Raw genomic sequence first — 12,364 nt, forward strand, 5'->3', positions numbered from 1 at the left:
AAAAAAAATAATTATAATGATATTTAAATAATTTTATAGAATTAGATTAAACCAAAAAGTTTAAAAAGCTTGATTCCCTGTCTAGCCAAACACAAAGATAAAACCTAATCTTGTTGGTTCTTTCAATCCTTCATGTCAATTTTTTTACAGGATTAGATTGGGCTGAATTTGTTAAGGTTGGATTAGGCCTGGATCATTGGATTTTTTCATAGCCCTAGTCAACTTGAGAGTACAAGTGGAGAAGCATCGAAGAGGACATAAATGGAGATATGCAACCTCCTCCGGATGCAATAACTCTGTGAACCACCCGATTAATCCAACCGCCCACATTCTTTCACTGCTCCGGCTTCCCGCCGTCATATGTAGTGGGCCCCTCTTTTTCCCCACTCAACTAGTTTTCAAAATCTGCTGATGCAGTTTGCCTCGCAAATGGACGACGCAATGGAAGATCATGTGAAGATTGTTAAGATATCAGAGCTTGTGGAAGGTGCACGGCCTCTCACTTCCACAGCGTCTCTCAACGTACGCTCGTCCAGCCGTTCGCTCTGTCATAACACTAGTTCTTCTTCCATTTCAAGCCCTAATACTGTGCCTCGAGTCCTCACTGCACTGAAACATCCCACCATTGTGGTCGGAACGCTTACACTTCCAAGCCTCAATTCTGGCTCATCTTCTGGCTGCCCTTGCTTCCAGTTTTCCGATGGCACTTGTACGGTTTGTTGCGACGTCCTTGGATTGGACGCGTATGTTATCGGGAAAGAAATTCGTGTTTATGCTTGGAATTTCATTTCTTGTAAACGTGGCAAGGGTTTCTTGGAGATTATCAAATGGGGGTTTTTGGATTCCAGTAACGACTTGAGAAAACAGCAGCTTGACCAGTCAAACCATTTGGATTCGTATCCCTTGGTACCTAGTCGTTTCAGCGGTCAAAGTGTTAGTTTTTCATCTGGGCATCGCGTCTATGGGGTACTTGAGTCAGTTCGCCCTTTAACTGTGGTCCCCTGTACGATGCTTGCGAGCGGTTCCAAAAGGCCCGAGGATTGGAATTCGTCTTCTTCACGAAACTTAATGGGGTTTTTGGTGGAAGTAATTTGTTGCCAGTGCAGACTATGTAGTTCTAAAACATTGCCTGATTTGAGTTGTTTAATGGCAGATCGTAATACTCATTCTTTTACCAAATTAGTGGATATATATTTTGTTGACCATGCATCATCTTGGCATCCTGTAATTACTAAGCTTAGTGGTAACTGCATTGTCATTTCGGGTTTGAAGAGAAAGTTGGTTTTCATGGGAAAGGAGGAGTCATGTATAATGTATGTGACTACCAATGAGTCTGCCCTACATGTTCGTCCGTATTTCAAGCAATGGCTACCATGTTTTAACATGGATACAAAGGGGAAGAGAAAATTCAGTACATATACTGGTATACTTAGAGGTGTTTACATGCAAGGGATGGTTGTGGAGTTGGACCATGATGTTTGGCTTCTTTTAACAGACCAAAAACTTACTCTGCCACACAGTCTTAGAGTTGGTGCCATTGTAAGTAAAGTGAATCTGATATTCTTTTGACTTGATATTTATTGAGATGTAGAATAATGTACATAACTCCATGGCAAACAGGACGCTTCTATATGAAACAATGCTTTATTATGCAGATATCTGTCAGAAATGTCCATTTTGTGGATCCAAAGTTTCCATGGACAAAAATTCTTATTCTTGGGGCCTGCTTGAAGAGTAGCATTGTGGTGGAATCCTTCTCCCCTTTTCAAACTGAGTATGTACTACTCCAATTATTCTGTTCATTATTATTCAGGTTCCAGTCACACGAATGCTTGTAATATGATGCTCTCATCTGTGGCTCATGTAGTTGCTGTTGTTTCATTACATTATCATTTTCCCTATTTTTATTTGGAAAATTGTTTCAATGCGTAAAATGACTTTTTTCTGTCGGCATCATAATGATATTTTGCATCTTTTTTGTTCTTAATGCTAATTGTTCCTCGAATTCTAATTTATTTGGTATTCCTTGTTGTCCCTACATGCCCTATGCAGATGTAGTTAGTCATTATGTATCTTAGTTTTTATTGATAATTATTGTCTGGGAATTATGGTTTGTAATTGGAGTTATTAGGATTTGATTAAAGATTTGAATAAATTCTTTTGTGCCTCGAGTAATTTGGGCTCATATTATAATTTCCAAGTTGAATTTGGGTTTTGTTGCCTCAGATGCTCTTGTGCCTAAATGCTTTTGATGTTAAGTCTTGAGAATCTTGTGTCTTTTCCTTTTCATTCCTTCTTATTTTACATCAGTGATGACAGTTCAATTCAGCCTTGCAGGTGTCATATTATTCCACAATCATCAAGCATGCTGGGGAAATTCATTGAGTCATTACCATTTGCTGCAAGATTATGGTACTAAATAGTTTAATCGGCTTCATAGTCACTAGTTGGAAATTCAAATTTTGTTTTGCGTTGATATTTTTTTCTGCTGGCTGGTAGGGTATTACTTCTTGTCTCAAGCTTACGTAAGAAGTTTGGTGGGGTCTTATCCAACATGGATCTTCTGGGTTCAAATCATGTAACTTACTTCCTTTGGTTATAAGTAGTTTCCTATTGTACTTGAAGCTTTACCTTCCATTTCAAATCTGATGAACTGTTGTTCCAAGGTGTTTCCAGAGAGAGGGGCTAGCTCAGATGTTTGCTCAATTACAGTTACCTTCATCGGTATTTCAGACACAGGTATATCAACAATTGACTAAAAACTTGTTCTTTGAATCAAAATTTTCTTCATTAGGCTGTGATGTTACTTGAAATTTTCTTGTTAGCGTGGTGCTTTCACTGGGCTGTGTGGACATGACTCATTTGGGTGTGGAAGAGAGCTACATTGTGGTTCACTGAAACTGGTATTTACTATTTCACTGATGGTTACCTTTGATCAGCTTTTACTACTTTATTAAGTTTGTATATGTTTGCTAATGTATTTGTTGAAAACTCATGTGTCATTGACAATTAAAAGTAAAAATTACTATGATCATGTTATTGCAGGTAATTCCTATGTCTATTTTCGCCTGTCACTGTAAAGCCACCATAATGAGAATGCTGAGGTCAGGAAATGACTGTAAATTGCTGAAGGTGGACAACCATTTGAGGCTTTTATCTGGTGAAGTGAGTTTTCGTGGCCATTCAGTTAGAAGGATCATTTCTAGTGAAGATGTTGGCTGTCTTTTGCTTGGGTACTTAAAGGTTATGTATCCTCATTTGATTGTTTGTGTATGTGCTACTAAGATTTGTTATGCCTGTATTAGATCTGTCTTTGTTGCATGTATCTGATATGCAATTGCTTTAGTTCTTTGAGCATGGGGGATGGTACCATTTTATGTTCTGCAACTTTGATTTTGTTGGCATCTCTTCTATCAGCAGAAGTTCCCATACATGATCTTGTTTTGAATATTCAGATTGCTCCATCAACTGGAAGACTGCAGTTGGTTGATGCTACTGGCAGCATTGATGTCCTAATACCTGATCTTCCATTAACATGGGATCCTAGCGAATTATATGAGGTCACCATGGTCTTCTTGTTGTGAATTCTTTCCTTCAATATTATCCTCTTTCAAACTTATGAGTTATAACATTGATATGACATTCTCTATTCTCCACCACCTTTTTCAAGCCTTTGTGTGACATTAATGTTTTGGATATATAGGTGATGGACTATAACATTATAATGGATGGCATACCGGAACTCGTGGATCACTTGGAATTTTATGACACCAAGACATTATCATGTGGAGCCATCTTTAATTGCAAGTTCACACAAGCAACAAAAGATCTAAGCATATTAATCCATGCTCACTTTCTCTGGAAGAATGTAAAGTGCAGGAATTTCCCCCTGTATTTTTATCCAAGCATGAAAAATGAATCTAAGATACTTGAACCAGGAAACTACCATTTACTAAGAGTATCTCACAAATTTCCTCAGCTACAGAAGGTATATTTACACTACAAAATGTAATTACACTCTATGCTGCTGCTAATTATTTTCATTTGACAAGTTTGAAGATCAAACTCAATAATAGAGAAGCTCAGGGATGAAAACGTTTTAAGATCAGTTTCTATAATTGGTAAAGTCTATGCCCATGTTTAAGCTGGTGTTCATTTTAATGAAGTTTCAGAAAAAATCATATGGTTCTTTTCCTCATTGTGGATTTAGTAACTGGTGAAGGAGAACAAAATTTGTCATTCTATCGAAAAATACGTGATAAGGAGGTAAAGGAAGCTCTTAAGAAAATGGCAAATGGTAGAGCCAACGGACCTGATTGTATATCTATCGAAGCGTGGAAATGTTTAGGTGAAGAAGGGGTGAGATGGTTAACTAAGTTATTTAATGTGATTTTACGGTCCAAGAAAATGCCTGATGAGTGGAGGAGAAGTACATTAATTCCTATTTATAAAAATAAAGGAGATATTCAGAATTGTACTAACTATAGAGGGATTAAACTCATGAGCCACACAATGAAATTGTGGGAGAAAGTAATTGAGCACAGGTTGAGATTGGAGACAAGTATTTCTGAGAATCAATTTGGTTTTATGCCAGGTAGATCAACTACAGAGGCGATTTATCTACTAAGGGGATTAATGGAAAAGTATCGTTGTAAAGATAAAGATCTACACATGGTTTTTATTGATTTGGAAAAAGCTTATGACCGTATACCAAGAGAAGTGCTTTGGAAAGCGTTGGAAAAAAAGGGAGTACGGATTGCTTATATTAAAGCCATACAAGATATGTATGAGGGGGTAAAAACTAGTATAAGAACGCCTAGTGGTCAAACAAAGGATTTTCCTATAAAGATTGGGCTACATCAGGGATCATCTCTGAGTCCTTATTTGTTCAACTTGATTTTAAATGTTTTGACGGAACATATTCAAGAGGAAATCCCGAAATGTATGCTCTTCGCGGATGATATAGTTCTTATAGCAGAGACAAGAGAAGAGGTTAATTGCAAACTTGAGTTATGGAGGAGGACATTGGAGTCGAAAGGTTTTCGTCTGAGTAGAAGTAAGACGGAATATTTATATTGTAAATTTGATAAAGGACTATTCGAAAATAATTTGGAAGTGAAATTGGGAGATCAAATTATACCTCAAGTGGAAAAGTTTAGATATTTGGGAGCCATTATCCAAAATGATGGCGAAATCAGTGGAGATATTTCACATAGAATTCAAGCTGGGTGGTTTAATTGGAGAAAAGCTAAAGGAGTTATTTGTGACCGTAAGGTGCCTAATAAACTTAAAGGAAAGTTTTATCGTACTGCTATCAGACCGGCAATGTTATATAGTAGTGAATGCTGGGCTCTAACGGGACAGCAAGAGCATAAAGTTGGAGTAGCAGAGATGAGAATGTTACGATGGATGTGCGGACATACACGTAAAGATAAAATTCGAAATGAGCACATACGTAAAAAAGTGAGGGTGGCACCTATTGAGGAAAAAATGGTAGAAAATCGGTTGAGATGGTTTGGGCATGTACAAAGAAGACCAAGGGAGGCACCAGTGAGAAGAGTGGAACATATAACTTTGAGTCCGATTAAGAGAGGTAGAGGAAGGCCTAAGAGAACACTCTTGGAAGTTGTTGAACGTGATCTCTTAATTAATAATATTTCTAAAAGCTTAATAAATGATAGAGCACAATGGCGTCTTGCAATCCATGTAGCCGACCCCACCTAGTGGGATAAAGGCTTGTTGTTGTTGTTGTTGTTGTTGTTGTTGTTCTTTTCCTCATTGCCATGTTCAGCTGCTTTATAAATTTTTCCTGAAGATTATCGTTTATGTATGGTTGATGGTTCTATGAATTTTTTTGGTAGTACAGAACTTAACATCCATTTTTGGTTCTTTGTATTTGGGTAATAAAATTGTCTTGGTTATGACATTTTTAAAGTCCACAACTTTGTTCAAATCTGTCAAAGCTATAAATAAAATGAGAGTTCTTTCTAATAGAATACTTGAAAGGACAACAAGGGGGTCTTTTATATTATTCTTGAGGAAGTTAATTAAATGATTTCTCGTATTAATTGCTTAATGCTTCCTGTAGATCGGAAGGTTGTCGCTTCTGGTTTAGGACCAGATATAAGTTTTTACCATCAGTCTAACTGGATTGATCATTCCTGTAGTCAAACACCTTTAATGCTATTTACTTACATTGTAATCATATAATTTATTCTAAAAGGTTCTTTGGCTGCATATTATCTCTATTATTTCTTAAAATTATTTCCTGTACATATATGCCAGCATTTTTGTATCAATTCATTTAAGATTTCAATGTCAATATCAATATGTCTATAAAAGTGGGTAAAAACACTGTTCACATGCTGTCAAAAGTGTAGCTGTGCCTACTCTAGTTTTGTAATCACAACTCATGCCCTAATGTCAACTCTTGCAGATGTCAAGTACATCAAGTACTTTTATTGAAGCCTTACTTCTGCCATGGAATTTATTACTTACTGGGCAAGATGGTAATCAGTGTTCAAAGGGTCTAATAAAGAAACATAAAGAAAATGGTATTTGTGGGTACACTGATGGTAAGGAGCAAGTACCCATAAAGAGGCAAAAACTTGTCAACGAATCAAAAGATTCATTGCTGAAAGATGAGGCTGGCTATTCTATCTGTGAGTTCAGGGCTTGTTCTAGTTCTTTCAGTAACTCAGAGCAACAGGGCCCTATCAATTTGAGTTCTCATCAGATACCTTGTCAAGTTACATTTAGAAACATTCCTCATAAGAATATAAATAATTCAGCTATCTTGCAGTCTACCTCATCTGTTGTAGAAAAAGGTGCTGATTCTCAACAAATTGGAAGAAAAATTTTTGTGGAGATCTCATCTGAGAGTTTTTTGAACTATCAGGTGTGTCTTGCATTTTCCATTACGCAGTAGACACTATCTAGTTTTGTATTTGTTGTCCTTTGCTGTGAGCTTGAGTATTAAATCACTTCAACCTTTATATCAGTTGCAGATTGGTGATTTTTATGCCATAAAACATTATAAAAAAGATTGTTTCTGCACTTTAAAAGATGCTCAAAGTGGTAGCAGTGTTAAAGTTCTTGATTCTTTAAAATATCTTTGGAGCCTTTCATTTCTTTCTGATGAGGGTCCTCACTGCCATAGATCAGCAGATTCATCCACAAAAGATATTTTGTCTCCTAGCAATAATGGGGTTTTGCTTAAAGACGGCAATGCACCAGGTATCTCTTCAGATGTTTGTCTTCACATCCCTGCAAATCTAAAAGATCTCCTGGATTACAATTTCTTGGGAACAGAAGGTCAAGGCCAGACATCCGCAATATCAGACAAAAATTTCATTAATTCTCTGACTACTGAAGCTTTCGCTGCTAGCTTTCCTCAGTCCTCTGGGTGTCTTTTTCCAAGCTGCTTGTTTCCTGAGGGGAATTTGATTTCTCTCCAGGGTCACGTGATTGGCAGTCATGATGTCAGTTCTAGTATGAACAATTCATGTTTAAGTCGTACAGGCTTGAATGCTCTTCAGTTGAAAGGCTCTGTGGGAGCTAGAAGCAGTTTATGCATTCATGTCTTAGTGGATCGACATATTGTAAATACAAACTCAACTGGTTTATACATTTATGTTGTATGTTAATTTTGACAACTTATTTATCGTGTTTTATTTTATTTTTAGGTGAAAATATTTGGTTTGGTAAGGAAACATGCTTTTCCTACTGGTTTTGGTCCTGGTGTATGTGCAACATTCCATCGAATTCTTGATATGCGGTATGCATCTACTGTAAGATACTTGTATTTTTGTTTTGTAGTCTTGAATGTAATCTTATTGTGTGTCATCGGTAGTTGCTATTTGATGTTGTTAACTTACCTTGTGGAATGGAAAGTACTTGTGAACTATTATCGGCTATCTGAGTATTTTCAAGATCTCTGATTAGTATTTTGGACTTTTATCATCTATCCTAAGTGTTGTTTTAATAAAAAAAAATTGATTAGTGTTTGTTTCTTTTTTTGACAAGATGATTAGTGTTTGTTTTGGCTACTGAAACAGTAATTGCAATAACTTGGTGATTAGCTTAGCTAGCGTTTGCATGACTCTCACACGGGCTAGACGCCATAACATAAATACATGTGATGGACCAAACATGAGAATGTTATTTTCGTATGTATGTTCCTTGTGAATGCCCCTTAATGAAGGAAGGACTTTTCTTGAGAAGGTTTTAATGAATGGCATCATCATATTCATCATTGTCATTTTGACAAGTTTGATTACTAATTTGCAGGGGTCACAATGAATTCCTGTTGCTGCCAGTGTCATTTATTGCAATAAAATCTGTAATATTACATGATGAACCAAACAGTGACAGACCACCCAGTATAAGACCTACATACACATGTGATGCATCTGGAGACACTTTATTTTCAGGTTTGATTTCTGAATTGAACCAATGCCCAAGTCACAAGCAAACATGGCTTCGTTGCAGAGTAAGGTCTAAATTTATGTATGAATCTTGATGCTTTTAGAGTGGGTTAGATTTATTGCTATTTGTTGTGAACAGGTTGTTGCAGTCTTTGTTTTGGTTCTAGAGAGGAATGCTACAGGATGTGATTTACGAGCAAAAAACAATGCTTTGGTGCCTCTTTTTGACATTTCGCTTGCTGGTTTTGTGTTGGGTAAGTTAATTTGGATTTAACATTTAGGTTCTGCCATAACTAACGAACAACTGTATTTTCAGTGCCGAGGAAGCACTTCTACGTTAAATGTGGTTTGACTTGTTACTGTTTCTTGTCATCTATTGTTCTCTAGGCACCGGCACTTGATATGATGAAATTTTTATTTCTTCCTTAAATATCCTGTCCGCTTGTACTGTCTGATAAATTTATGGCATCTAATTTCCGCTTGCTTGTGCTGCTGTAAAATTTTGTCGACACATTTACGTCCTTCATTTGTTCATTTTGTTTGTGTGGTTAGCATTAGTAGTCATAAGGTTTATTTACTTGAGACGTGTGAGGTCTCCCGTTTTATAAATGGCATTTGATCTGTTTCTCACTTTTCATGTCTGGATATAGATGATGGGTCTTCGCCGTGTTGTTGCTGGACTAATGGTGATAGGGCAGCAACCTTATTGAGACTACATGAAAAACTCCCTAAAAGCGGTTATTGGTCACTAAAGCTGGCCGGGATCAGTGATAATACTTCCAGTACCGCTGCTGATCATCTGGTGCGAATTTTGAAGACTCACAAGGGAATTACTGTGAAAAACTACGGTTCATGTTTTAAACTGGCTTCCCAAAATCATGTTGTTTCTGCTATTCATGGTGAAGAGCTATGCAGATCTGATGAAAGACTCCTCAAGTTCATAGTCTTCAATTCATGCTTTGGCAGACCTTGGGTGAGTTAATACATCAATACATTCTAATAATGATGTGACATGGACCCACACACACTCATCTCCTCAGTTCGTAGTCTTCAATTCTTGTTTTGGTAGTTGGGTGAGTTAATTCTTGAATACATTCTAAGACACTCTCGTATAATCATAATTTCGTAGATGGACATGACCGTTAGGATTAGTTGTTTTTGAGTAATATGAAGTTGTTTATCAAGAGGAAAGCCTAAAGAAGCTCAAGGCTGTGCAATTGTTTTTCATCCTTCTCTCTAATTCTCTCCTTTCCTCTTTCTCTCTCTCATCCCAAATTACAAATACACATCAGACACCCCCCCCTCATTCAAATTCATAGTCTTCAATCCATGCTTTGGTAGACCTAGGGGTGTTCATGCTTTTCCCCATCCCGATTGGCTCAATTCTGCCCCAATCATAATGAGATGACTTTTGGGATGGGTCAAGACATGCAACAAAAGTTTGGTCCCATTCATTTTTTGGGAATGGATATGGGATAAGATTGTCCTTGTCTTGTCTCATTCTGTAAACAGCCCTACCTTTGGGTTAAGGGTGTTCATAGGTTTGGTTTTGAAAAAAAACCAAACCAAGCCAAACCAAACTAATCGATTCACTAAAGTTTGGGACCTATTCGGTTTTTCCCTCTAATTAGTTCGGTTTGATTTTTGAGTAGTTTGGTTCGGTTTGGTATAGGTTTGGATGAAGTTGGAACTTATTTAATGAGATATTCTTTATAGTCACCAATATATATTATGTTCATTGATAATTTAACTATTAATTATTATTTGCAATGAAAAAATTTCTTGAGCACAAAAGAATATTTTTTTAACAATTAATTAGTATATTTAACTATTAAAAATTAATGTATTATCTTTAAAACACTTGATTATAAAATTAAAAAATTATCTTAAACAATTATAAATAACATTTACTTAATTATAATTTATTTTTATTAATGATTTGCAAATAACTAAACTTGGAAAAGGGGAAAAAACTTTGACAAATTTATAAAAATATATATAATAAATGTAATAAGACTTGGTTTGGTTTGATTCAAGTTTTTAAAAATAAAAATCTGAACCAAATTGAATCAATTGGTTTTGCCAAAAGAAAAACCAAATTAAACCTTATTTATAATTGATTTTGATTGGTTCATGTTGATTTGGTTCGGTATGATCGATTGGGATTGATTTTGAATATTCTTACTTTGGGTGAGTTAATTCCTTTTGCACCTTTTTATGAGGTTTTTGTTAGATCTTGCATAAAAAATTAGAACTGGTAATATGAATCAACTCGTGACCCACGTTTAAATGAGCCTGTTTTTTAACCCAATCTGCTCCAATTTTGTGAGCTGGCGAGTTGAGTTCATATTACCAACTCTATCTAGTAGAATTAATTTCCACTTCGCTTCCTCATTTCATGCTGACTCGAAAGCTTCAAACTTGATTTGGCAGAATGTTGTTGGTTCTGTGATGAACGCTGAGGAGGTTGATCAAATAAAGAAAGAGTACCATGTGGAAATGGAGATTATGCGTACCATGCCCAATATTTGGGCGAGAGAGGTGTGTTATATGAACACCTTGACTGAGGCCAGGAATATGGCTAGGCAATTTTGACAAGTTAATGCTTATGAAAGCACTTAAGCGCATTGATTGTATAAATTAATTTCTTTATGGTGTCAGCTTGAATACGTCGCATGGAAGTGGCAGTGTCATCAAGTATTATTGCATCTTAGATGTATAATATCTTGTAATGTGTAAATAGCAGCTTTGACTGACATGAAAAGTGAGATGTTTTAATACCAATTTTTCATTAAATATCGATGTTCAATTTTCTAAAGATGTTCTAATTTAATACTCATACTTGTGCATAACAAAGTGAACTAATGAAAACCTTTGATTAGACAATAATTTATTAGATTTTTTTAAATAAAATTAAAATCTCCCAATTTTTTGAACAAGAAATTCCACGGAAAATCATGTGAATGATAGTAATTAAGTTTGAACTTAGAAAGCTTTTACATCTTAAAGGTGGCTCATTTAAAATTTTGATATTTTTGTTGTCATTTAGAGTTTGGCATACAAGCCAATCTGAGCAATTATTGGTTTCATTTTTTTTTTTGGTTGCCTAAGATATTTACATCCTACAACTGTGAGATTAATCTTATGAAATTTAAGCATTATTTAATAAGTTATCTTCTTCTAAATAATGTTTTTTTATATATATACTTTCAAAAATTGAATTTTAGAAAGATGTTTAAGAGGGATAGATCATTACTATATATGCCACACTTATTTGGTAATTATTGGCTTCTTTACATGTGGTTAAATATGATCATTCACTTTTATAATAAGGTCTTTAATCTTCCTAGCGGTTTCAAAAGGTGATTTTTGTTGAAATTGCAATAAATGAGTGTAAAAGCTTCAAGAAATTTAGCATAAAATTACTATTTCAATAAAAATTGAGCCCTTTTAGAATATTCAAAACTTTGCTGTAATGTATTTATAACTTATTTTTTTTCAATTTTAACAAGGAACACAATTTGTAAATTTGGCTTCTAATTTTGCAATTTCAAATTGATGAATTTGTAATTTATTTTCTAAACTTTAAAATAAAGCTCATGTTAATGTTTAAACGTGAAAAGTAATAAAGTTATTATTCCAATAGTTTAAGAGATTTAGAAGTTTGGTTCCAATTTTTATAATTTCAAATTAATAAATTTATAATGTTTTTCAAGTTTTGAAAGATAACATGTTAATGTTTAAAGTATAAAAATAACAAAATCATTATTCCAATAGGTCTAAAAATTTATAAATTCAACTCAATTTTGTAATGTTAAACTAATGAATTTGCACCTTATTTTTTAAATTTTAAGCATATATTTAAGGGCATTTTAGTGAATTCTTTTATAAGTTAAATTTGTAAAAAAAAAAACAACACACACACACGCATGGAATTT

At 35.0% G+C, this 12,364-nt stretch overlaps 1 protein-coding gene across 4 annotated transcripts; it reads left to right on the forward strand.

The window, feature by feature from the left end:
* The first annotated feature begins 249 nt into the window (after window positions 1-249).
* Window positions 250-11,244, forward strand: LOC129293057 (CST complex subunit CTC1). Of its 4 annotated transcripts, none has more exons than XM_054930859.1 (16): window positions 258-1,539; window positions 1,656-1,774; window positions 2,338-2,412; window positions 2,500-2,578; window positions 2,677-2,739; window positions 2,826-2,903; window positions 3,046-3,243; window positions 3,456-3,560; window positions 3,704-3,988; window positions 6,437-6,898; window positions 7,002-7,601; window positions 7,686-7,777; window positions 8,290-8,491; window positions 8,566-8,680; window positions 9,077-9,399; window positions 10,860-11,244. In XM_054930859.1, exons 1-16 carry the CDS (start codon window positions 412-414, stop codon window positions 11,019-11,021), a joined length of 4,086 nt encoding a protein of 1,361 aa, XP_054786834.1. In that variant the 5' UTR covers window positions 258-411; the 3' UTR covers window positions 11,022-11,244. The 4 variants fall into 4 exon arrangements, 3 of the variants coding, with proteins under 3 accessions (XP_054786834.1, XP_054786835.1, XP_054786836.1); XM_054930860.1 differs by having other exon boundaries at window positions 7,008-7,601; XM_054930861.1 differs by having other exon boundaries at window positions 3,046-3,165.
* The last annotated feature ends 1,120 nt before the right edge of the window (window positions 11,245-12,364 follow it).

The sequence above is a fragment of the Prosopis cineraria genome, unplaced genomic scaffold (assembly GCF_029017545.1).
Source record: "Prosopis cineraria cultivar Desert tree isolate PC_DT_omini unplaced genomic scaffold, ASM2901754v1 PC14, whole genome shotgun sequence".
Lineage (NCBI taxonomy): Eukaryota > Viridiplantae > Streptophyta > Magnoliopsida > Fabales > Fabaceae > Prosopis > Prosopis cineraria.